Genomic DNA, 27,429 nt, shown 5'->3' with positions numbered 1-27,429 from the left:
AATGATCCCGAACAATTTTATGTTACTTGAAGATTCACACTGGCTGTTTATTTTAATAAATTTTAACCAAAACCAAGATAGTTTTGGTAAGCATGATACTTTGACTTAGACTAACACATCAACCAACGTGTAATGTGTGAATGCTTATATGGGCATGTTTTGTCGTCCTATCCAAGATAATTTTGATAAACATGAAAGTTGAAACCTTAAGTCACAAGGTTTTGCTCAAAGGCTTTTTATTAATATGTAGATCAAGCTTCTCTTTACCGTTACAAAAGTAATCATAAGATGTTAAAAAGTGATTATATTAGTGGATTGGCAGAGAAGTTCTATCATGGAAATTAACATCTCTAGTTCTGTATAACAAACATAGGTTGTCTAGTCTTGTTCATAGAATTTTACTTAAATCTTTAATAATAACAGTCTTTGGTTTTATGCGTTTTGGTCAGAAGTTTGTATTCTTGTTTCTTAAGGATTTAAGAACATAAGTATTTGATTGCTGAGATTTCGTTTTTGGTATCAGGTGCTGTGAAGAAGAAGGAAGGATATGCAGATTGTTTCCTGTATTATTTTCATTTTGTATGTTTTCCCCTTGAATAAATTCATCTTTATTAGAAGGATTCATGCATTTGCAACTGGCTTCTCTTTGGGTTGTGTAAGATACTTTGATTGCTGTATGGTTTGAGAAGTTATCATCAAGATTATTGCAATAGTCATTAACAACTTAATAACTGTTGGAAGTCTGTATTACTTTAGTCGGGGGCTCGATTAAACTGTTGGTGGTTTAAACTAAATAAATTTTTGTCCCTTTTCTGAGTTTCGTTGTTATAACCTCACTCAAAACTGTTGGCGATTGGAAAAAAAAGAGCCTCCTAAGAAAAGGAACAGTTTGTGAACCCAAAGCCCTTAGCTTAGAAATGGTTCTTATTATATCACCTGATACTTTATTACAGATATCTAAAGATAAAAGGTTGCTGGTGTAAACCAACAATTTACATAAAACTGCTCATGTTTCTCTGTAGGCTTCACATAACCAACCCACCCTTGGTATTTGACTCCACTAAGCACTAACTATTCACTATTCATAATTTCATATAGTAAGAATACAAAATATTTAAGAAGTATTGTTTGTATCATCATTAATTATAGTGGCCCATTTCTGTAACATAAATCATTATAGTGCTAGTTGTTTCTGTAACATCTATCATCCTTCCAAATCTCATTAACATGATCTTAAATAACTAAAATATTAGAACTATGGGCTCAAGAACGTAAAACCTTGAATATTTGATGAAATGGGACTGCGGAGTTGACAACCAAAAGGCTGTGATCATATGACGGGAGTCGGGAGACATAAGTTGGCAATACACGGTTAGTGGCCATGGTTAGAGATTCTAATTATTTCAGTTGAATTCCTTCACATTCTGGAAGGATTATTGAATTCTTTTACATGATTGAGTTTGGGAGAATTAGTTCCAACTTATTTTCCAACTAGACATATTAAGAACGAAATTAAGATCCACTGACCTTTTGGTTCAATTGCATGAGGGTGATGATGGTTAAGGCTTGGGATCCTTAAGGTCTCATGTTCGAAATCTGACTTAAGGGGGTTTTCCTCCTTGATAGTGTTCTAGGGAGCGTCAAAACAGGAGTGTCAAAATCTATATGGGTGGTTGACATCACGTTTCTGGAAGGCTCACTCAGGTCCGGGAGGTAGTTCCTAACGCTGTTAAAAAGAACGAAATCAAGATTCCAATTTCGACAAATTTTTACAAAGAAGTGCATTATGAAATAAATTCAGATTCCAATTCCATTGTGAATTCTGCAAAGCGCTGTTTGTTGTGTAGTGTAGGGCCAAGGGTGACTGACTATCTGCTGTAGAAAAGAAGTGGCTCACACAGGGCCAAGGTAAATTCATGTGTACTAGAATGGCTTTCTGTGTATGTTAATGATAATGTCACAGGTGATCAAGGGGAAGCTTTGTGTATTGGTTAATCCCTACAATTTGCATTCATCAGGATGCCATTTTAGACTTGGAACGTTGATGCACATTTTAGAAGATTAAAAGACAACACAGATTATTTGGACAAAAAACCAATTCACCAGGCAACACAGCACCAGTTTCACCAGACACTGGCAGGACTTTGATATGTAGGCACAACATAAGATATTAATAAAGTACAAATGCATCGAGCGACTTCCAAGTCAAACTCACAATCCAAAGAGTTGTATGTTCCTTGTTCTGCAAGTAAGTAAACCAACACAAGACTAAAGAAAATAGTGCATCAGATGTTACTTAGCATGTTAATCATCAGTGTGTTCAGCATTAGCTCCCTTAAGATGAAGATGCTTTTCCCTTTTTTGAAAATCAGTAAGACCTTTCCCACTCCTCGTCACACCCACCTTCCCAAACGGGTCCTCTGGAGACTTGAATATGCTTTCCCGCTTCCGACCTGAAAAGAACCCAATCTGAAACAAGCCAAGAATAAGATTAATATAAATTACTGAATATAATAATAAGCTCACAAGCCTCCAGAAATGAATAGAAAGATGATATACACACCTTCTTGGCGCGACCTTTGGTGGTTTGAAATTGTTGCCACGCATTTTGCTTCTTATTCTGTGCAACCTCTATTTGCTCCTTTCGCATCTTCGACTTGAATTGGTGTATCTTCTTACGCTTAGCAGCTTTCTGCAATTAATTAATTAAAAACCAAATAAATTTTGAGTTGTAATTTATTATTAAATACAAGCTACATATGCTTACCACATCCTCCGAGTCCTCTGGTTCAATACGAAGCTTAGCTGGCAAGCTTTTAGACTGGAAGTCCACATCAGTAGAAGCAGCTAACGCAATCTTGCGTTTCAGAGCTTGTTTTGTGGCTTCTGCTTCCTTCTCAGCTTCCAGCAGCGGGTCAACTGTCGCATCATCTAAAGCCCTAATATTATCAGGATCAACCTGCACATCATTGTCCCATTTTACAGAATATCAGTAAAGCTATATACAAAGAGCCAATAGTTGATTTATTAAGAACCGTACCTCTTCCTTATTTCCCCATCCGTTGTATGCGACCAAATATCCATTTGGTGTAAGAGCCTCTATTGTTGCATCATACCTGCATATTTAATTATATCAAACATAGATACATATAAGAAAAAAACGTAACGCTACAAATAAGAAAAAATTAAAAACATACCACTCGCCATCTTCACTATAAACGGCTTGAACTTTAGCACCAACAGGAAGCTTGTGACCGCCATTTATTGATTGCTGATTGAAAAAATAAAAGAAAATGAGATTAGATGCATAACATGCAACATTGCTCGTTATATCTAATATGTAGGAAGAAACTTACCATATTATTCTGTGAGGTACCTCCAGAATGCTGAAAATTAGGTGGCATGTGAGCAGCACTTGTACCAATACCAACTCCAGAATTCCCAGCTTCATCCTGTGCAGTTTCTAGAAGTTCTTCAGTCAAAGCAATCACCTAAAACAAGATCAAAGTCAAAACATTAAATGCATTGAACATTTTGTGCATCACAAAGATAAAAATGGTGTTGTTGACTAGTTTCAAACTCATAATCATGTCAAGTGAACATCTGAATCAGGAGAGACAGATGTAGATCGGCCATCAGGACATATAGCAGACCTGCACAGAAATCAAGACACAAGTGATCGACATCTTTGATGAAGTGTTAGACAGAGTTGTTAATAGCTAGTAGCGGTCAAAAGCGAGACAAACTACCTATACGCTATGTAGGAATAGCAATGGCATAGCGGGCGCTATTTGATGTTTAGCAATAACTTATTAGAAAATTTTCTGAAAAAACTTAGGGTTTTCATTCACGAATTAAAATTTTTACGATGCAATTGATGGATATTGGTGCTGTTTGGTCGATTAAAATCCCAAAAGAAAAAAAATCCTGATTGTCGCTATTGAGGGCTATACATCAGATAGTTCTGGATCATCGCTTTGCTATGCTATTCGCAATGGTGCTCGCTATGAATGCTATTAACAACTAAGGTTTTAGAGTTTACAAATCCAAATATTTGTAGGTTTTGTCATGTAAACTTTAACCAGGTGTTGATAAAATTATAATTTTAACAGGAATCTAATTCTCACCTTCTAAGGCGAGAAAAATCAAGGATCTTGTCAGTGATTAGCAGTGTTGTCACTCGTTTGAGCAATACAAACATATATAATACACACACATACACATATCCATGTGCGTCTGTGTTTATGGAGAAAATGGGGGGTCAGAGTACTTAAGGTAGGTCAACAAACAGGCACGAGGCAAAAAAAATAAAGTTTAAATGAGAGAAAGGGTGTAATGAAAAAGAGTGAATTACCTCAAGAAGCTCTTTCTCGACCTCGGCATACTCAAAATTGCTAGGATCCTTGTTCAACAGCTTCCTCACCTGAAAAGTTGTTTTAGAAGTCAATTGAGTTCAGAGTAGCCAACATTCAATCAAACTAGCATAAAGTATAAACTTTTAACAAAATTATAATACTATGTCGCAAGAAAGAGGTTGTATAAAGTATAAAGAAAGGCTAACTAAGTTCCAAAAGCTAAGATTCAGTTAATGATAATAATTAAAATTGAGCAAACCCTAATTCCAAGACCTAAGACTCAGTAGTAAATGATAAGAGACTGAAGAATAGGAAACCCTAAGGTAGAATAAATGTTAGCAAGTATAATGAAACCCTAATTTCTCAAAGACAGATGAAATTGGAGGGGGTACCTCTAAAAGCTGTTGGTTGTAAGTGTGTAGATTGGAAGACAGCTCTTCAACACTCAGTTCCTCGCCACCTCCCTCCATTTCTATTTGTATTCGATGTTAATTTATTCTTCAGAATATAGATCGGAGAAACAAGGAACCCTAATTGCGATTGAGATTTTATTTACTTTCATCCATTCGATACATACATACATATGGGTTTTTGGTTGATTTTGAGATTAGTTTAGAGGAAAGAAAGGGTGGTAAAAGATAATAACATATGGGTTTGGTTGATTTTTTCTTTTCATCTGTCTTTTTTTGTATTTATTGAAAAACAAATTCACCATAATAACGAGTGTCTTCTTATCTTTTATATGAGTACCATATTGTAATATAAAAATTAAAAAAAAAATTGTGGGTTTTTTACGAATTGTGTTTTACGAATTGTGTTTTACAAAATTGTTATACAATAGTATTTTTCATTGTGTTTTTTCCATTATGTTATTTACATCGTGTCATACAATTGTGTTTTTATCATTGTGTTTTACTCATAGTGTATTTTTCCATTGTGTTTTTTGGGACTTTTCAGGCGAGGTGGTGGCGGTGGGTGACGGTTGTGGTGGCCGTGGGCGGTGGAGTGGTGGTGGTTGTAAGAGATGAGTGAAGATGTAATTGGGTTTTATGTAAGTGGGTTTTTGAAATTAATTTAAGTGGGTTTTGAGATTAAAGTAAGTGGGTTTTGATATTAAAGTATTAGACTAAAATACCCTCCTTTCTAGCATTCTTAGGAAAATCAAACTTCTTATTTGAACCTAACCCTACATACATATACATATATATAGAGACCCTACACGAAATATCAACCCCCTTCCTTCACACGGGTGGATAGTGGGTACAAACCATGTTCTTTCGCCACAACATACTTTAAAATACTCTTTCATCCATTGGCTCTCAAATAGTATCTGTGTGGCTAATAGTTATCGCTAGCCCAAAACGATGCAACGCCTCCAAAACGTTTACGTTGTTGTTGGTCCCGGGGCTGCCAAACCCAAAGGTCGTATGAAGTAATCACTTGAAGACTCATCGGTGGTACTTTTTGGTCACCACGTGTGTATTGACTTCGCCATGCAATTGGACAATTAGATCATTTCCTAGTGCATACAATCTATACTCTCGATCATGCAGGGTAAACCATGTTCTCTTTCATGCATCGAGTAAATTTGTTGTATGTCGTGCCAAATGGGTCTTTTAAGATAACGTGCACCATATAGTTGTATTACACCTATATGAAAATAATTAAATAAAAAAAATAAAATAAACGTAAGTTAAATAATTTTTTTTAAATTTAATAAATACCATGATAAAAATACTCCAAGGTTTCTCGGGTCGTTTTTCCCTAATTTTAAGCACTTATCGTTAATGTCGGTCGTGTTTTCATAGGCGAGCACGCGTAACGCTGATGATATATGTGTGTGTGTGTGTGTGTATTCTCCCTTGTATATTTTGTATAATATTTTATTAGTTTTTGTTCGTTTATGTATACTACTAACATATTTGTGTGATTTAGGTTCCGGAGGATTGATCATGGTTGAAAAGGGTGAAAAACGAGTTAAAATGAGCTAAAATGAAGAATCGGAAGATCAGGAATGAACCGGAAAAGAACCAGGAGAAATAGCCGGTCGAACCAGCCATTCCCCCCCCCTGTACACCGCGCCAAGCGACCAGGGCGGCTAGACCTGGCCGTGCGAGGAGCCACTATTCCATAATCTTCAAGAATTGTCAGCCCAGAACACTATATAAACACCCTTAACCTTAAACCTGAACATACCTGACGAACCACAACCGAATTTGGAGTTTCTTGGAAATTAGGATTACATCTTTTGGCTGGTTTGAAGGCAAGGAATCAGCCGGTGACGTGCTATTCGATCAAGGACGAAGACTATGGGTTTTATTACATATTGTCTTTCGTTTCCATTACTTTTCGCCATGATTTCTTTTATGTTTCCTTTGTTTGACTTTATGATGTTAGGCTAAACGTTAAAAACTGCCTAGGCTTATGATGAACCTTCGTTAAACGTTTGAGTTTGATTTGGATTTATTTTGCATTATGGTTTTATGAATCAGTAAAGAGTTTGATTATATCTAATTGATGCATTTGTGTACTTAGGATTGTTTGATGAATTTTTTATTATTCCACAGTTGTCTTGGTGTGTGTTTTTTACTAGTTTATGATTGAATTGCAATAGTATCATAGGAATAATAATGATAACAATAATTAATCAAATAAACCTAACTGTGACGCTAATCTAAATAGCTGTAAGGTGATAGATTATTGATAGATCTTTGTTGATTAAGATTGTTAGATTTAGTTTTTCGTAAGGAGTCCGTCTAGGTTTGATTGGTCAACTTTATCTATCGAGTCATGAATAAATTAAATTGCCTTTGATTTTCGCGCTGCAATGTAGGATTTCACATAAAGGTACTCATTCATAATTAATTAGGTGACCGTAAGGAAGTCTAATATTTGAGACTGGCATGCTTTAAAACTTATTAGAAACCCATAGGTGTCTTCTTAAGAAGGGTCAGAGGTCCTGCTGGGGTTTTTTTTAAGCGTTTATTTTATGATTCCAGTTCCATAACAAATATTTACCGATTAATTGATAACTGCTACCTAAGGGATTCTAGGCTAGGTAGTTTTTCATCATCATCTGATTTAAATCAACTTAATTATCTTTTGTGTAATTTACTTGTCTTTTCTTAATTAGTTTTAAATAAATAGTTTAATTTTAGTATTTTAATAAAAAAAACCCCAAAAATAATATAAATAAATAGTCGTGTCTGTTAGTTGAGTTTAATTAACTAGTTAACTTAATTAAAAGAGTCTCGTGGGTTCGATATCCAGACTTACTTAGCTATACTAGAGTCGATCGGTTCACTTGCCGGTTAGTAGTTTAGTCGAGTTTTAGAGATTTAGAGTATTACTTAGTGTTTTATTTAAGTTAAATTAGTTAATAATTATTAAATTAATTTTAGCACATCAGCTGACGTACACTTCTGGATACCGGTGAATCCTAACAGCCCTCGTGCATCTCGTTTTTGCTTAAAGTAATCATACTCGCGCTCCAAATCTTTGGCAATGCGGAAAAATAAGCGTTTAGACATCTGAAAGTGATGTATAAAAATCTTTAAGTTCTTGTATCTCGGCGACGTATAAAAACGCACTATATTCTCTTCTCAAAACCGGGGGAGGAGGAGAATAAATAGATTGCATATACTTTGTCACGAGTGTAATTGCAATCGTAACCGCCTAGTCATCGGCTGTGTGCTTGTTATTCTGCAAATATCGGTTGATTATGTCGGAGGAAGAGGGAGAATCTAGTTTTTGCGTTTTGAATAGAAAGCATATAAAATTGTGATGATTGTTGTAGAATTTTGTATAATTTGTAAAGAGTGTTTAAAGTGTAAGGAAATTGATAAAATACTTGGGTGATTATATAGGAAAAATAATTGATTTGTTTTAGTTTTTATAAAATAGCCGTTGGTAACGGCTAGGTGGACCAAGTCACTATACCCGGTCTAATATTATGTTGTTTAGAGAATATTAAATTTAGGAAAATTGGATTTTAATAATCCTAACTTTCTGTTATTGGTCAATAATAATCCCAACTTTGTCTATTCCCACCAGTGGTCCCAAATTTAAAAAAGTTGGCTCTCAATGGTCCCCCGTTAAAAAAAACCTAACAGCGTTAAGTTTTTTCCGAATTTCAAACTGATTTATTCGGGCTTTTGATCCGAAGGAGAGGATACGAGTCGATTAACGTAAAACTTAGCTCGAAATGATGCTTCAAATGACTTGATTAGTGCTTCAAATCGGATGTTTGAATTTAAAATTAACAAAAATTAAGCTGTTTGGAGTATCGTTTCGAGCTATGTTTTACATCAATCGACTCGTATCATTCTTCCAATAAAAAGCCCTAAAAAATCAGTTTGAAATTCGGAAAAAAACTTAACGCCGTTAGGTTTTTTTAACAGGGGACCATTGAGGGCCAACTTTTTTAAATTTAGAACCACCGGTGGGAATAGACAAAGTTAGGATTATTATTGGCCAATAACAAAAAGTTGGGATTATTAAAATCCAATTTTCCTTAAATTTATGGTTAATAGTATAACTATTAACTTTCTTTTTTCTATTTACTAGTAACTTTACTTTCACATGTTGTGGCAAATTCTAGGCGTGGGGAATTTCACCGCATACTCGAATTTCAAAACGTGAATATAAAATAAAATCACGACAACTGTTTTTTACGAATAAAAAACATAGACTTACACCCACGAAGCATCAAGCAAACCAAACTTAAAAATAATCTATTAGACATGATAACTTATCAAACGTATCGAATTAACATAGGTGTTCAATTTTTCCACTTAGCAACTAGAAAAAAAAAACATTTAGCAAAAGAAAAAAATTATTTTTTTTAAACTATTAACAAAGGTGTTGATTGAGCATGACAATACATTGTATGTAAATTTACTCATTAGAACACATAATGGAATAACTTTAATATGAAGTCGCGATTTACAATAATAACCAAACGATGGTCTTTTATTCCGACCTTCACCACTTCTTCTAACGTGTTGTTCAAGGATTACGACTTTGTTTGCAAGTCACTTTAACATGAACCGTAACTAAGGTTGGTTTTTAATACGGGTTTTCTGGAGACACCGAGGGGTTTTTCTAGAAAACCCCGGGTTTTTCTAGAAAACCCCTCAATGCGTCATACGCGGCGTCCTGGTGGGTTTTTTCTTTTTTTAGAAAAAACTCATCAAATTTTGTCTTATTATGTTTTTAAATTTTATTTTTTATTTTTAAATTTTAATATAATTAACGTTTTTTAAAAATTTTTAAATTTAACTACATATATTGCAAATTCCAACACCCACATCCTATCATCCATTTCTTTCTTAATGCACACAAAAATCGGTGAGACTTGATTTGAAGATTTAGTGACTCGATTTGGGGAAAATATGCATCAGTGACCTAATTGGTACACTTTTGAAAGTTGGTTACTATTCTATGAGATTTTCCCTAAAAAAAATTAACAATAACGGTAATAGTACGGGAAACCTGGTTCAAATTTGGTAGGCCTGGCGAGCTAGGGTTACCGTAAAACTGTTCAGGCTGAATATAATAACTGATTGCTCCTAACAAAACGTAATGTAGCATGTCTTAGTTAAAAAGATAACTAACAACTTCATACTAAATAAATATATATAACAAAACTTGGTCCAAATTTGGTAAACCCGACGAGCTAGGCTGACCGTAAGGTTGTTCAGGCTGAATATCATAGCCGACATACTCCTAACAAAAAGTATTGTAATTTGTCTTAGTAAAAAAGCAACTAGCGACTTCATACTAAATAAATATAAAACGAAACCTGGTTCAAGTTCTGTAACCACGACGTGCTAGGCTGATCGTTAACGGCGTAACCCGGCTTCTCCTCGTTCGACTCTGAAAATAAATTGCTGAACCACGACATTGTGTGTATATGTTATCCGATCAAAAATTTTGTTGTTTTGTGTGTATGTGTGTTTCACAAGATGGGCGGGGCATATGTATATATAATAAAAGAAAGGAGAAAGTAGGAGGGGGAGCCAGGCTCCTCCAATAATCCAAACGGATCAATACGTTTCGTATAGTTTTATACGGGGCGTATTAGAGTACGATTTGACAACCTATGACTACTTTATGCGAACCTAGGGTGTCAAATCCCCTAATATGTCGTGTACAGCTCTATACACAGCGTATTAGGGGGTGTTTGGGCTGTCCCCAACGCAACCCTTTTAATATATACGTATAATTATTCATGTGCTTCATGATAAATAATAAAGTATTAATTTCATATATAATGTTTACAAATATTATATATATTCAAACAAAATTTTGAGTTTCATATATGTTCTTTGCGAATAATTGTGAGAATGCCAACTTTACCCTTTACAAATACGTAAGTATTTCTTTTCAATCCTTTACTAGGTCCGAGATAACCTAATCCGTATCCTTCGGTGAAATGTTTCGGATTCTTCAATCACCCACAAACGGTCTACAATCATGTTTCGGTATGTATTTATTTAATATTTTTTATTATTATATACTTACAATTTCATACCATTAATTATAATTGTTGATGCTTCTGATTTACGTTGCGGTGCGCGTGATAATGTATAAATTTGTGGGCTCTCGGATGGGTAAAAGTGAAATTGCACTAATTTTGACGTTATTTTACTAATTTCATGAAAATAACGTTAAAAACGGCGGAATGTTAATTAGGCATCATGTGGCGGCATTGATGGCTGAAAGACAAAGGTACATGCACCAACCAGCTGGTGTCCCAATGGTTGAGTGTTATATGCCTTATGTTCAAGATTTTATGCAAATCTACTATTGAGTCGAGGGTCTCACTGGAAGCGGCCTCTCTATTCCTAGAGGATAGAGGTAAGGCTGTCTGCATCTTACCCTTCTCAGACCCTACCATAGCTTTGCTATTGGTGGGATTTACTGAGTACGATGGCGATGGCGATGATGATGATGATGGTTATAGATTCAATGGAAAAATGTTGCTTTTGTATACCTATAACTAAAACAAAAACTTTGTTAGATAGCAAGATTTGATTTGTTATACTGGAGAGGAAGAGGTGAATGAAATATGAATAGAAGAAAAATAATTTAGCTTTATTGGTGTAAATTAACAGGAGTAGCACAGCATTTGTTAAAAAAAATATGAATAGAAAACCATTATCAATTTAATTGAAGTTAACCAACAGCCATCATTTATATGAAATTCATTTACTAGAAAATCATTATTCAATTTAATGGCGTGTTGTGATTTTATGGGTTTAGGCATGTTGATTATGTTGAAGCTTTGAGATTATGTGGTGCTACACATGAGATGGAAATCATATAATTAACATGGATGAAATTGATGATCTATTTAGTTGTTTTTACTCTAACTATTGAACATGGTTTTCCTCTGTATATGAGAACGGATTCAAGGTATACTTATTATATATATATATATATATTGATCGAGGAGAGTGAGGAATAATCCAGACAGGATTCAAAATCCTTGCCTGCTACTAAGTTCATACAAATGAGTTCATGTAAAGTTTCAAAAGTTTTATACTTGGAAACATTTGCCCGCATTATAAATTATGAGTTATGAAATACGAGATATTAAAATTTTTGTTTTCCATAAAGTAAAATTCTTTTAAGCCTTTAAGCTATTGACTCATCAACGAAGTTATGACTAATAGACACCTCCCGTACCAATGGATCCTACCCGTCAAGAAGGTGGCCTACGTTCTCCACATCTCATTTAAAAGTTCTAGCACTTTAATTTTATTTCTTACGCTATTTTTAATTGTACACTCTGCATTTTTATTTAGTACTCTAGGTTTTAATTTCCTTAGTTGTTTTTAAATTTCTCTATGCAAACAACCCTTCAGAAAGAATAAGGCAGAGTTTATGAATTAAGAAATTAATTCTCCAACGCTAGTTCAAGTTTGGCAACTTGAATGGTTGTGATCTTTGAAAATCTAATCTCAAGTTTACGTCATGATTTCTGTATCCTAAGCGTGTGTTACGGTTTGATCTCTGTATCTCTATAGCCTATCCGTTTTAATTATCATTTCAATTTTATATCCGTTACCGGTGATTTTCCTATCAATGGCATCATATAGTTTAAAATTTCACTAATTCCAAAATTTTTATATTTTTAATAAAATTTATGTAATCATTATAAAGTCCTCTTGTTTGTGACGAGTAAACATAGTTTTTAAGTTAATTAAAAAAAGCCACATATTAGAACAAAAAGGAAGTTAAGCTCATGAGGTGGTCTCGCGACATTTCTTACTGATGAATGGAGAACGAGCAACATCGCGTAGCACAAAACAGGTCTCTTGTTTCTTTCTTTGAATCATTCTGCTATGCTCGCAACTAATAGCGACCAAAACCGTTCTATTTCAAACATTTAAAACCACAAAACCTGGAAAGGAGGCATGAAAAGCGACCCTAAAATATAACGTCTACCCTATATTCTGCAACTTCATAGAACAGATATTCAAGGCCAGGATGTTCTCTCGTTTCCCACAACTGAAACCCAATGTTCACTCGTTACGAATGGAGCAATATTTGTCCCATAGATACTGTGATTTAGCTATTTCAGCCATCAAATTCTTGAACTTATGACTGCAATCACCTCCACTGCATAGACAACAATTGTTTAGTACCATGCCTATTATACCCTTCTACTCGTTACAATTACATAAATGTTTAAGAGGTTATTTGTGTAATCATTTTTGATACATTATTATTGTGCTTCTAGCTATGTGAATAGGAACAACAGGGTTTAAGAGGTTGCATCTTTATTATATAAGGGTCCATTCTAGGGGTGTAAACGAGCTGAGCCTCAGCTCGTTTTAATAATGAGAGCTCAAGCCCGGATTGTTTATTATTTATTAATTAATTAAATTACATACATTTTTTATTACTTACGTATAGATTTTTATATATAACATTATATATGCTATTTAATATATTAAATAAATATCATACAAATGATAGGCCTGTTAAGGCTCATGAGCCAGCTCAGCTCAAGCTCAATAAGTGAAATCTGGGCTCATTTATTAAACCAGATTATTTTAAAGCTCGATCTCGTTTAAGCTTGGCTAGATTAGAGCTTTTAATGACCAATCTGGAGTTGCCAGCTTGGTTCGTTTGTACCCCAAGTCCGTTCCTTTTAAGTGAATGCTTTGCATTGACCCGGTGGACTATTTAGGTTAAAGGTGTCCAATACTCCAAAACAAAGCCAACAAAAAGAAGAGAGATATATACCTGACACGATTTAAAGAAGCAATAGCTCTAAGTGCACTCCGAATCATGTCTTCATTGCGGTCAACCTCTTGCTTTACAGCATCTTGTTTCGGCTTGAAGCTAACAGTTTTTTGAAGAGGCTCCACCAATGAATCTAAAACTGTAACGGTTCAAACCAACTCGAAAATTTAGCTAGCTATGAAGCGAGTGCCCAAACAGTAAACACAATATGAACACAAAATAGCACTCACCTGCTAAGACAGACGAAGGACACTTATCTGCAAGTTTTGAGAAGATAAGATGACATGGCATCTTAACATCATAATGATCTGTGCGATAAAGATATACATATGTAAGCGATACTCGATCAGTAAAAGTAGCCCATGTAACAGAACAGTTAAGGATCGCAATGAGCTTACCATCAAGACCAGATTTAAGGTAAGGTACAACGAAAGATGAAGGGTTCAACTGATCAAGGCAATTATCTAGCAATGTATCTACACATTCAAATGCTGCTTTCCTTAACTCAAGGCCATCATCAACTGTATGCTTAAAAGGACCAAGGTCAACTGTTCTAATAAGTTCTTTCTGCACAAACAAGTATTAAAGTCAGCATACAAAGCATTAATAATGCTCTTATTTACTTGTCTATAGCATAAATGAAGCTGACTTTAGTTTAATAATTAGAAGGGGTTCTATTACATATTACATATCGAAAGCTAAAGTAACATCATCATCATCATCATCGTACTCAGTATATCCCACCAATAGCAATGCTATGGTAAGGTCTGAGGAGGGTAAGATGTAGACAGCCTTACCTCTATCCCATAGGGATAGAGAGGCTGCTTCCGGTGAGACCCCCGGCTCGATAGTAGTTTTGCATCAAGCCTTGGACATAAGGCACATAGCACTCAATCATCAGGGACACCGGCTGATTGGTGCATGTGCCCTTGTCTTTCGGCTATCAACGCCACCACATGATGCCTGATTAACCTTCCGCCACCTTTAACGTTATTTTCACGAGATTGGTAAAATAACGTCAAAATTAGTGCAATTTTACTTTTGCCCACCCGAGGGTTCACACATATATACTTTATATGCGCACACCGCAAGCAGGGCGTGAAAGCTAAAGTAACAATTACCTTAATAACTGTCTGATCATAAAGAAGGGGTAATAGTTCTGGAAGAAGACCTTTGATGAGGTTTGGCTTGTTGTGGCCAGCTATACTTAAAGCCAAAACAACTGCACGCCTAACATGCTGCCCAAATTTAACAAACTCAAATATCAACTATCGGAACTGGTGATAAAATATATAATATATATATCCCAAAACGCCAATACTTGAAAGCATAATCTTTGTTAAACTCACACGATCCTGATCCTTAATAAGCATAAGGAATGAAGAAATCTCTGGGTACAGGACTGAATCGATCTTCTCAGGTCGTTCAACAATAGAATACTTCACAGCAACAACAACCGTTGCTCTTGTGAATGCAGCGGGACTGCTTGTTCGCTCCTACAGAAATATACGCATTTGAACACAAACGTTAACAAGTACACACAGACAAGTGGCAACTTTGTCCAGCCTACGAATGGGTTGATGTGTGTTGTGTTTTATCTCAAACGAGTTACTCTAGCTAAAAAACAAATTGTCAAGCGGGTTGAGGATTTCCCAATACCTATTTTAATGCACATAACTTCTTAATTCATTTTGTTCAAAGATCTAGATGATTGTTGCAATAATGCTGCTTGAAATCATTTTGTTAACCTAATCCAACACAGACTGTTTTAACTAGATCCTTGCTTATAGTGACCAAATTTGGCAGTTGAACCCACAAAACATAATAGAAAGTTGATAATATACCTTGAGGGCAGGAACAAGTTTTGAAGGCTTAATCAGAGCAATTTTTCCCAAACACTCTGCTACCACATTGCGGACACCCTCTTCCTCACTTTCACAATGGTTAAATAGCAAGTTAAGTATCTTCTCAACACTAGAATCCTGAAACTCTGCTTTATCTACGGACTGTCTCACTATCACCTGTAAAATAGATAAATAATGTTAGGTCAAGTGATATCCGGATTGCAATATTTATTGAGTTTATATTAGCGCTTACTTCTTTCAAAGAATGGAGAAGCAAATATTGTTTTTTCTGCTGATTATCAATCTGGTTGAGAATAAATGGCAAGTATTTGGACAGATTTCCAACAGCAATATTGCCTAGTGCATAAGAGGCTGCAGATTTGATTTCTTCATAGGAAGACTGAAAGGATTCAATAACTATGTTTTCTATGTGATCATGGGAGCTCAAATCTCTTCTTCTCCCAATTTCACCCAAACATAGCAAAGCAAGGTGTTGTTTGGCCTAAAAAGAAGATGAACTTAGAAATGAGAAATTGTCATACAACTAGTTCAATAAAATCAGATTGCCACACGAGGATAAGAAAAGTGAAAAACGTACCGAATTAGAACTGCCATCATCTTTCAAAATATCTGTGAGCATGCTAACTGTAGAAGAGCATTTGTGGTCACCTGCAGCAAGGCAGAGTACAGCAACACACTGTGCTATGGAAAACAAAGCTTGTTTTGCAATACCACCACCTTGAGGAGATTGTTTAGCAGTTGAAAGAAGAGATTCCAGAAGAGCATCAAAACTCGTGTTTGCAGAGTAAACCAAAGTAGCAAAAAAGTTTTGCAAAGCCTGCAGGATTTAGCAGATTTCAAATGAAGCAAAACCTTCTCTCATCAAAAGAAAAGTTACATAGCAAGAGTTACTTATTACCGAGAGGGCCTGTCCTTGAAGCAATGAACTTTTTACAAGTGTCAAGGCCTGAGGAAGAACTTTATTTCTGACAGTTAAACCAACAGTTGGACCAGACCTCCTGTCTGACATTAAGGTACAGCAGAGTTCAAGGGCAAGAGCCGTCATATGCAGGTCTGAATCACTGGTAAGCAAACACACATTAACAGAATTAGTAGATACATTAATCTGAGATAAAAAAAAATGACATTACAAGATTCAAAAAAGTCTTAGGTGGAAAACCTGATCAAAGTTGAAAGTTCTACAATGATAACTTCATAAGCAGCAGAACCGATTTTATCACCATAGGCAACAATCAGTGTATTTAAAGTTCCCAATGTCGCCTGCCTTAATGCTCGATTAGCCTATTTTGCAAAAGCAGATCAATCATGATTCAGTTTTTCCCCTAAGTTATTATATTAGCTAGAACAACCTTCTTAAAGTATAATAGTTAACATTTATGCTGATTATACCTTGCGTAGGAATGCAGTTAACTCCACAATAACATGCTCTAGTACACATGAAAGGTCTAAGTGCAGTGGAGATGCAGCTATGACCGCAAAAGCCTAAAAATTAATTCAAAAAGATGAAAAATTAATAAGTATGCGTGATTGCCTACTAAGCATTTTATGCACATCAAACCTGTCAGGCCATTATGAAGAGATATACTACTGTTAAAACACTTAAAAGGGACCCATGATATTAGAGAGCATCGTATTTGAAAAACACTCATCTTCATCCACCTACTGAACTTTTATTGATCTCTTCGTTATACTAATTTTAGTTGTTTTAAAAGAAAATCGAGTAAATAAAACCAAAAGCTTTTGTTTAGTATCACTTAAACATAAAATTCTTCCAACGTGAGCACTCTAGTGACGTCTTTATCTATGTAATGGCACATTCTAACCGACTTTAAAGTAGATATCAAATGCTTAAAAATGTCAAGTGAACAAAAATGTCTTTTGAGTTGATTTTATAGAAATATAGTGACTCCCTGTTATGTAATCAAGGTGGTAATTTGTGCATCACATCTTTTAGCGATGCACCGCCAAATTTAATGCTTCGGACTATTTTACCACTCATAGCGGTAAAAGAAAACATTATCTGGTGAAGAGCAAAATAGTCAAACGTATAAAGCATGCTAAGATTAATAATAAAAAAATATATGCTAGTTTTGACACTTGAAGCTTCAGCTTGACCATCATGTGCCAATTAGAAATTGTAGAGCTAATTATCAAGAACAATTTCGTCTTTACGCTAGTGACATAACTCTTACCTTTTTACAGAAAAATAGAGCAGCAGACAGCTAATAAAAAGATGCAAAACTTAGGTTTTTTAAAAAACGAAACCTTATTAATGGCACACATACAAACCTTTACAGCAGTAAGTCTTGTTATCTCATTTCCCATTCGATCCACAAGAACAGGAAGACATGCAGGTAATTCCTCCGTGAGGTGGTCACCAAAAGTTGAAACAACGAGCCCCATACAAGAAATAGCACATTCCTTGACTTCCTGGTCTTGATCTTGGTTTGTCAGACGTGACATGATGGCATCATACATTGGACGAACATAAGGTTTGAAATCAAAATCTAAAACCTGAACAATTCCAAATGTAATCTCAGGAAAGAGAAGATGAAGAAATACAAGAAACGGCATAACAAAAGAATAAAACCTTAATGTCCGGGCATACAACTTGAACAAGTTCCCCGCATACTCTTAATGCCTCTGCAGTAACTTTGTAATAGCGTTCACCAACAGCAGATAAAACAGGAGCAGAAATAGCCTAAAGGTATAAAATTAAAATCATCACATGTACGCTGCATACAACATAAACTGCTACAAGCTTACAGACGCACAAACTATTTAGACTCAAAAGTGAAAGTCAATTTCTTTAATAAATATGTAACATTGTCATTTTAACTCACAAGGCAAAATAAATCCTTTTGAAGGTCAATGGGATCCCTTCAAAACCACACACCAAGTCAATAGTGACGCGTAATTAAACACAGAAAACAATGACGGTGAAAACTATGACTTGACTCCCACTATTCCAAAATGTCCTATATGGTGCAAAACATAAAAAAATTGTTTAAATATATTCAAGCTTGGCAAACCATTCATTGGAGGAAGGAAAAATGTGTCAAGACCCTAATCCAACAGAACTAACCTCCAAAATGTCAATACTCAATAGAGAAAGCATATGGTAAAACTAATCGTACGACAGAAAAACAAATCAGATTCATAGCTAAAGCTTTATTGAAAACACATCCACAAAACTAAAATAAAATTTCTACAGGATTACCTTAATGTATGGATGGAAAACAGCTGGAGAATGTGAAGCTAAAACTAATCTCGTAAATATAAGAGCCTCGATTTTAAGGTTTGAAGTTGAGGATTTTTCCTGTAGAGGATATGTTAGGAAAGAAAAAAAATGCCATCATAAATTCATAATTCATATTGACATGCAAAACAAACGGAATTAGAATTGCAAGATTTTCTTACAAAAAGTGCTTTCTCGATTCCAGGAATTAGCGACCCAATGTGGTCAGCAAGGCAGTCAGGCAAGACAACAACAAGCTCTTTTAGAACAGAGAAGGCACCAATCTGAAGATAAAACATTATGACAGCATAATGAAAACAAACATCAGCTGCTTACAAAATAAACAATTAGATGCAATTGCTTATGGATGTGTAGAGGCCAGAGGGTATTTTGAAAATATTGCACGTTCAATGAAGTACCTTTGTTTTAATAGACTTTTCACGCAGTTGCCTGTTAATAGATTTAACAACCTTTGGTACTTCTTGCTTCAATGACCATCTGGGACTACAAGACACAGAAAGAACTTAGATCACATGATAAAATCAGTTCTTAAATCTTGGCATTGCTACCTCCAATTAGCAACAATCATCACAATAACCTTCAGGTTTAATCAAAAAATCAAATTCTATAAATAAGCATCATGCTTACCTCAATTTGTCCACAGCAATCTGCCCCTTTGTGACATTTCCAGTTTGACGTAGCAATTCGATGAAAGTGTTAAAAACATCCATCTGCAGAATACGTAATCAGCAATATGATAACTACATGATAAACAAGGCAAGTAAGTTTAAGAAGTACCTTGACATTTTCTTCCCTCTCTTTAAACCGGTCAACCAACTTCGGGCAAGCCTGCATGACATGCACCACTCAAAATATAAGTCAATTTATAGATTCAAGCCAATGCCCCTAAACAATTTTTTTCTCACTTGCTTGTTAACTAAACATTTTTTTTTTCATTTGCTTGTAAAAATAAAATCACATGCCTATGTGTGGTGCATATCCCTCCATTATCCCATGGTTAAATAACAGACGAGTCAGGGTTGCACATCAGGCAATTGGCCCAAACAAATTCGGTATTGAGATCATTAACGGTTTTTGTGATGTTTTACTTGCTAAGTCAAGCATGTATATATTTGATGTTAAGCATATAAAAAGAAAATTTAAAAGCTTTTAACAGCGAGACAGAAAAAGAGCAGTCGTTTTTCCCATAAAACCAAAGAGGTATATTGCGAGTTATCACTTGAGAAAAGTTGAGGAGATAATATATAGATCCTAAAGCAGCAAATTTAAAATTAGTAATCAATAATGTGATAGTGAAAAGGTGACAAGATTCAAAAGCCAATTACAAAAGATGAGGTGAGATCATATCCATCATTAAATTGTCGAGTACAGGAGGGTAAACATAGGCAAATGAAGAGATCATAGCTGAAAGCATCAGTGAGGAAAAGAAGGTGATGGAAGATAAAAAAGTATTGTGGAGTTTATTTCTGAGATCGTTAAACCATGCTGCACATAGCTTTTGTTAAACCATAAAAGTGATTAACTCGAATTGGATGCTGACAAAAGATTAGTCTTTGGTTTCTACAACATCCATCTATTCCATCTAATCACAAAGCAAGATGGTTTTCACCAAGTACTAAATACTCTTTTTGTAAAAGGTGGAAGCAGTATTACCTCATCGTACAGATTTGAGAGCATCTCCGGACGAGAAACAATTAATGCGGACAGACATTTAGCAGCAGCTCTGCGAACTTTCCAGCTAACATCTTCGTCGTCTGTATACTCATTGGCACTATCGCTGCAGATAAAGTAAGCCCAACACATTATACTAAAAGTTGTTAATGAAAGCTGCTCCCGAAAGAATAACAAAACACATACTCATCTTCCTCTTCATCATGGACTTCATCATCAGTGTCCTCTTCCATGTTATCAGTGAAATTGGGATCATAACTAACATACTCCAAAGTCAGATGTAATATTTCATTGCAGTAAGAAACAATGTCCCTGGGGCATCTAAGTAGAAAACTTTCCAGTGCCTGAACCACAAGACCCACAAGGCCCCAATCAAATTCAAGATCACAAACACGAAAGAATAAAAGGGGGAAAAATAACAGAAGAGCATAACTAGATTAAATACCTGCAAGCTATACTCACGAAGTTCCTCATCATTCTCTGATGCATTCATGCAATATTGAATTAGTATTAGAACTGTATCTCCAAGATGAGGACCAAATCGATAACCAACAGCACGACTAGCATACAAAAATTGCATAACTAGTCAATAGTGTAACGATTAATCATCATCATCATCATCATCATCATCATCATCATCGTACTCAGTATATCCCACCAATAGCAAAGCTATAGTAGGGTCTGAGGAGGGTAAGATGTAGACAGCCTTACCTCTACCCCATAAGGATAGAGAGGCTGCTTCCGGTGAGACCCCCGGCTCGAATAGTGTAACGATTAATGAACTATACAAATGTAAATTATTGCAGCTTCCGAGATGTTTTGATAGAAAATTGCAGAGAGATACTGTTGTCTAAAGAAAAATAAACTATCTCTACCTTCAGTCTTTATTGGTTCTAAAAATACCGTCATAACATTTGAATAAGTAATTATCCTTTCTAAAGAGGCTATCATCCTACTCTTCCCTTCAACATAATCAGTTTGTCTCTACAAAGAGGGTCATTGAAGCTAAGAACAGAAGACACTAAGGAAAGACAAAAAAAAATATGGAAAGAGTACAAATTCAATGACCTCTGCCCAGAAAAGTCATCCGACTGCTACAAAAAAAATCAGTGTTGGCCATAAAAAAGATAATGCTAAAACATATCAAGCAACTGGTGGAAGTCAACATATAATGATAGGGTTTGATAGTTCATGATTGTGATTAATTGAGTTTAGAGAATAAAATAAGGAAAACAAGGGCAGAACGATTGTATTATGAAAACGTAAAAGGAAAAGTTACAAGATAATCCAGCGCTGTGCCCTCTCTCCATGCATCATGCAGGAGCCTTAACGATCTAAACAAACTCAGTCCTAACCCTAACAAGCATTATCATCTATTACTTATACTACCTCCCATATTACACTTAAGCCCCTTGTATTATTTCCCATTGCCCCCTTGAGAATACATATATATTACTTTTCCATAATAGCTCATTCCCATCATATAGCTGTGATTATTAACTACTTATCTGATTTCTTAATTAACATAAGGTATTTGAGTATCTCCTCTAGGCCCTAAAGGCCCCAAATAAACCCAAAACACAGAAAGGCAGCACCACTCGACTTTAACTTCACCGTGTAGTCGCACAAACAAATTATAGAAATTACAGACCTCCATGTGGCTAACTACTATCACTGACCTAAAGTAACTATTAGATTAGTGATAACATCATTCAAAAGTAATACAAAAATAACTCATGAATTAAGGGCCAGTTAGCAGACTCTTGGTCAGGCTACTGCTGACACATGGAATTTCAAACTTTCAGAAAGCAAAAGCATTGATGGAATTGAAGATCCCAAATATTGCATAGGTTATTATGCAACAACAATGTAAGACACGAAACACAAACCTTAAAGCCCCAATCATCTGAATGTTCGTACGGGTCATTTCAGGTTTTGTTCCCTTATTCTGTAAAGCGCGAACAACTTCAGTTGTGCCTTTTGCTAACAGGTCATCTGACAAACTTGAGGCCAGAGAAGCTGCAATGCAAAGATATTTAGTTAAACATTTATACTCTATTGAGTCTATGACACTCCTATAGACAAATACTTATACGGCTACACTAGGATGTAAACATCATTATAGTTACCAATACATGATACAGTTTTCTTTCTAACACTGGCTTGATTAGAATTTAACTGAGGCAACAGTGCACCTAACAGCATATCATGATCTGATGTCATCAGATTTCCAAACTTATGCAGAATGTCACATAAGATATCCAGGCATTCACATTTTATGTTGGTCTTCATAGTCTGGGAAAACAAAAGAATATGTTTCTCAAACAAATGAGTTTAAAGAATGCAGCATCCATGCAACATATATTTTTGTGCCCCATTCCAATGATAACAAAAAAGAGAGATTATCCCAAGCATTTATACACACTAGTGTAATATATTATTACAACTTGCCTATCTCTTGAGCAATTATTGCTTAACAAGAAAGCTGTGGACAAAGGTGAACATGAAAAAGGGAACATAAAAAGCCTGAACTAAAGTAAATACCAATTAAAAAGTTCAAATAAAGAACAAGACTATGGAATCATGGGAACCATACAAAGATAGCAGAAGATTAAGATTGATGTACTCGAAAGTAGCAGTGCTTATAATAGTTTCTCAATTTGCCAACACAATGCATTTGTCATATGACTTTATATACCTTAGCACATACATGAAAGCCTTATTCCTTAAAAGAAACATTTTTTTATGAAACTGATTTTAATATTATAGCAGAAGACAAAAACCAATACCAGATTACCAGATTGACAGAATGATACGAACCCAACTTTTCTATGGGTGGATTTTAGGGCCGGATCTAAGGGTGTTGAAAACCTTTGGGGAGATAAAAGGGTGAGGATGCTGAAGAGTCTAAGTAACCGCATTATTATTAATAGAATTAGGTCTATTTATATGTTCGTGTTTTAGTTAATGGAGCATCCATGTTTTATATATTAAAAAATATTAGGGGGTTTGTAAACCTTGTATTTGGAGAATTGCCATCTCGAATCGGCTAACCGGAGACTAGCCCATCTCGAATCGGGTCAACTATCCTTGTTCGTGTTTTATTTTAATCTATCAAATTTTGGGGTTCTATCATTTGGTTCCATTGCCGGGAAACACGATGGTGCAGACTCGGAATAACCAGAAGGAAGGTAACAATGGTAGCAGTATTACATCTGATCAAATTGCCGCTCAATTGGCAGCCATTGCCGCCAAGCTCGACACCATAGTCTCGCAATTGAGGGGTGATGTTGCAGAAATCAAATCCGTGATGTTTGGAACACCCCTCCCATTCAACAATCAAGATTTGGTCAACGAAGAAACCCTTGACAACAGCCCTAGCGTGATGAAGCTCAAACTGAGCATGTTTTAGATCTTCAATTGACAACAGAAGATCAATCTGAGCATGTTTCAGATGTTCAATCGAACATTGAAGATCAGTTTTTGGGTGTTAAATTGAAGGTCGAAGATTGGGATAAACGAAACAGCTCAAAGGAGTTTGAACATAAAGTAACATTCAGTAGCCTTGATACACCTGTCGGGGTCACTAAGGAAGTTCAGAAACACTTGGATGCTGATTCTGGGTATGTTAGAAAATTTGCTGTTTGTGAAGAGCAACCTAGACTTGAAGAGATGCAGATGCAAAAGGTGGGTGTTCAGTGCAACCTAATGCCATCAACCAAGAGGAGAATTAATTTACAAGCAATGGTTCGTTATGATAGTAATCACACCACTTCTATGCCTCTTCCGACTATTAGATATGGGAATATCAACCTGCAGCCATGTTCCATCCAAGACCATTGTTGGGTCCTTCAGTTAGTTCAAGACCGTTGAGGAGTCAAGGAAGCCGTTCAAACTACAATTGAATGGTTAATCGCTTGGTACATCGAATATCATATTTCCGACTTGAGGACAAGTCGTTTGTCCGGGCAGGATGAATTGATACGAACCCAACTTTTCTATGGGTGGATTTTAGGGCCGGATCTAAGGGTGTTGAAAACCTTTGGGGAGATAAAAGGGTGAGGATGCTGAAGAGTCTAAGTAACCGCATTATTATTAATAGAATTAGGTCTATTTATATGTTCGTGTTTTAGTTAATGGAGCATCCATGTTTTATATATTAAAAAATATTAGGGTCTGTAAACCTTGTATTTGGAGAATTGCCATCTCGAATCGGCTAACCGGAGACTAGCCCATCTCGAATCGGGTCAACTATCCTTGTTCGTGTTTTATTTTAATCTATCAAATTTTGGGGTTCTATCACAGAACCAAACCACAAGTGATATAAAAGTCATGACAGAAAATTATCCTATTAAGACAATTAAGGTTCTACATTCTCCATTTTCAAGTTTTCAACCTAATGTGTCATTTGCAGACAACAGATTTATTTTCATCTACTTACTGAGTCACATATCTCAATTACAAAGATTTGCAACTTAAGGAGAACTAAATCCCAGAAATATGGCGCATACAATGTAGTATACTCAACAACAAATTGACAATCCAGTCATGCATTATGCACCTATGCTCTGTTCCAAATGTATGCAGGCAAAAAAAAATGTAACATTACACTATGATAACCCACATATGTGTCTTACTAGCTATATTACCCAACCACTTTATGTGAGGATTTAAGAATAAGTTGAAAATGAAATTAACTCACAGGGCTTTTTATTCCTCTTATCAACTTTGGAGAAACAGAAACAAGAACTGCTTGTGCAACAGATGAGGTAGGAACTTCAGAAAAAATTGTCTTCAAAGCTATGCTTGCAGTGTCACGATGCTGATCCTTCCCATTAAGCAATTTATCACATAGCTTATCAGTCATCTCCAGTACCCGTGCCTCATTGACTTTCTTCACTAGTGGAGCAAGACTAGAATCAAGTTAAAAAGTCGTTAACACCAGCAGAAAAGCCCTATTATGCATGTATGTATGGATATGTGTCTTTGTGTGTGCTTGTATGTGAATGTATGTATGGATATGTGTGTACATGTGTAAGTTGTGGGTGAATGCATTTATACATGCATGTCTATACACAAGAAGGCATAACATTCACAAGATAGGACCTACGAATAGTTGGTCAAGAAGCAAGTACACTACAGCAGACAGACAAGCAAATACAAAAGAGTACTTTGTTTAAACTAACTAGTATTACATAATAACTAAAGACGGTAGCAGGAAACAAGTCAAACCATTTAACAGCCAGTCCAGACACGTCACCAGCTGCATCATCAAGTTGTTGTAGAACAATATTGGACAATCTCGCCTCAAGGTCACTGTCAAGTTTAAAGCCCTCTTTGTTTAACTCATTTAATAAGTCAAAAGTTGCCATGTATCTACAATCTTTATCCTTCCCTGTCATCTGCGCATTTAAACACGCACCCGTCAAAAACATCTTCAAAGACAGACAATGTAAAAAATGCTAAGTTATTTTCACAGTCTATTGATAGGAAACAAGAAAAAGAAAAAGTTTACCTTCTCCAGAATAGCAGATATGGATGAATTTGCCATGTTGACACAAGTCTTTCAGAATGTAAACTAAAAGAAACCTTTTAGATACCTGAGATAGACCGACTTAAAAAAGATAGAAAGTCAGAAATGAAAAAGTTACAGTAGAGGCTAAGAAAACATAAGTGGAGATATATAGTAAGAAAGAATTTGCAAAGTGAAGCAATAGAAATTGTCCTTGTGAAGGTAATTAGCAAAAACTAACTTGTCCGTATAGAAGAATGCAATAATAATCCTAAAATCAACAAAAACAAAGAAGCAAGGATACTACAAGTATATATTATATAATCAGCTAACAGGGCTCCCTAACTCAAATAATATCATTATTTACCTTGGTAGCAGTCACTTAAAAACAGCAGTGACTCAGTCATCATTCACAAATCACAATATCTTCAAGTTTAGGATGTTAAATAAATATAACTTGTAATGCAATAATAGGTAACGAGCAACAATATGCAATAACATCAAAGCAGTGAAAGAAAGAAATATTTATTTATAAGAGAAACACAAAGCAGCAGAATTTCGTAGCCCTAAAAGTAAAGTAAAGGCATTGATGCGGTAGATAAGTTAAATCGAAAGAAACATTGAGCATGAAACCTAGTTTCAATTAGATTATTAGCAGCAGCAGTAATTATTAATAGCGTAAAACCTCAGTCAGTTAGTTGGTATCAAAGGTCAGTCCAACAGGCGCTGTGGTGGATTTCTTTCGGAGGAGGAGGAGGAGCTGCTGCTGCTGCTGCTGCTGCTGCTTTTCACGATTAAATATCTGTTTTAGTGAAGAATTACATACATAAACCCTATAATCAAATTCAGACGTCACGTGCGCCAAATACTTACTGCTTCTACGGCATTTTCGACACACACACATACATATATATATATATACTAGGCGGGTACCCGCGCGATGCAGTGGGAAACACATACCTTCGTAATCATGTAACAAATTTATGAGTATTCATTGTTTGATTTAAAACCGCAAAACCGTTCAAGCTGGTCAATGGCTTGATTACACAGTTGATTTTTTTCATTAACTTTTGGCCGGTCGTTTTCGGTTTTTGATGAAAACCCGTTGCTAACGGTTATGCCCACGGTTTAGGTTTGGCCTTCATACTTTTTGCGAAGCCATTACAAATTCGTACAACATTAATTTGAGTTGATTTTATTGCGTTGTTTTCGTATGTGAGTTGTATAAATGGAGGACTGAATTTGTAATTTCATAATTTATAAACTAAAACAGAACATGGATTGTACTTTAATGCATATTTATGTGTTTAAATGTTTTATTAATTTATATTTACATATTTGAATTGCACGTTAATGCTTTAGTGACTTGTACATTATAAACCGTACCTCAGTATTGAATAAATTTTATATGGAAGCGTCGACAAAAATAAGTACGATGCATCGGTAAGCTCTATTTTTTCCTTAAACGTAATATATTTAGAGATATAGAAGAAAAATAAGAAAATATAT

At 35.4% G+C, this 27,429-nt stretch overlaps 2 protein-coding genes across 2 annotated transcripts; both read right to left on the bottom strand.

Moving 5' to 3' along the window:
- Positions 1-2,230: 2,230 nt before the first annotated feature.
- On the bottom strand, positions 2,231-4,828 carry LOC143628387 (uncharacterized). Its single transcript, XM_077098000.1, has 8 exons — positions 4,748-4,828; positions 4,355-4,423; positions 3,357-3,491; positions 3,198-3,271; positions 3,041-3,116; positions 2,768-2,959; positions 2,564-2,692; positions 2,231-2,469 (listed from the first exon to the last, which is right to left on the bottom strand). Exons 1-8 carry the CDS (start codon positions 4,823-4,825, stop codon positions 2,305-2,307), a joined length of 918 nt encoding a protein of 305 aa, XP_076954115.1. The 5' UTR covers positions 4,826-4,828; the 3' UTR covers positions 2,231-2,304.
- Positions 4,829-12,666: 7,838 nt separating this feature from the next.
- LOC143628386 (cullin-associated NEDD8-dissociated protein 1-like) lies at positions 12,667-26,013 on the bottom strand. The gene is made up of 27 exons (XM_077097999.1): positions 25,924-26,013; positions 25,641-25,810; positions 25,111-25,321; positions 22,538-22,703; positions 22,298-22,427; positions 20,854-20,968; positions 20,595-20,752; positions 20,391-20,514; positions 19,515-19,565; positions 19,365-19,447; positions 19,136-19,220; positions 18,899-19,000; positions 18,699-18,797; positions 18,069-18,179; positions 17,768-17,992; positions 16,868-16,960; positions 16,638-16,759; positions 16,377-16,539; positions 16,056-16,295; positions 15,711-15,959; positions 15,458-15,634; positions 14,963-15,109; positions 14,735-14,851; positions 14,012-14,180; positions 13,844-13,921; positions 13,614-13,752; positions 12,667-12,983 (listed from the first exon to the last, which is right to left on the bottom strand). Exons 1-27 carry the CDS (start codon positions 25,957-25,959, stop codon positions 12,887-12,889), a joined length of 3,657 nt encoding a protein of 1,218 aa, XP_076954114.1. The 5' UTR covers positions 25,960-26,013; the 3' UTR covers positions 12,667-12,886.
- Positions 26,014-27,429: the final 1,416 nt, after the last annotated feature.

Source organism: Bidens hawaiensis, unplaced genomic scaffold (genome assembly GCF_021521415.1).
Source record: "Bidens hawaiensis isolate Kalapana, Puna unplaced genomic scaffold, B.hawaiensis_p1.1 tig00004931_1, whole genome shotgun sequence".
NCBI lineage: Eukaryota > Viridiplantae > Streptophyta > Magnoliopsida > Asterales > Asteraceae > Bidens > Bidens hawaiensis.
Note: the sequence above shows the minus strand (reverse complement) of the source record. Positions and strands in the feature narration are given on the sequence as shown.

Bases quoted from the DNA above. Each gene is read 5' to 3' on its own strand.
- LOC143628386 (XM_077097999.1), bottom strand. From the start codon at position 25,959: ATGGCAAATTCATCCATATCTGCTATTCTGGAGAAG. The intron at 16,760-16,867 runs GTATAATCAGCA...TTTGCAAAATAG, and splicing joins TAACTGCATTCCTACGCAAG to GCTAATCGAGCATTAAGGCA. The intron at 16,296-16,376 runs GTAATAAGTAAC...TAAATCCTGCAG, and splicing joins TTCAAGGACAGGCCCTCTCG to GCTTTGCAAAACTTTTTTGC.
- LOC143628387 (XM_077098000.1), bottom strand. From the start codon at position 4,825: ATGGAGGGAGGTGGCGAGGAACTGAGTGTTGAAGAGCTGTCTTCCAAT. The intron at 4,424-4,747 runs GTACCCCCTCCA...ACAACTTTTCAG, and splicing joins ACAACCAACAGCTTTTAGAG to GTGAGGAAGCTGTTGAACAA. The intron at 3,117-3,197 runs GTATGTTTTTAA...TTAAATATGCAG, and splicing joins TATAGTGAAGATGGCGAGTG to GTATGATGCAACAATAGAGG.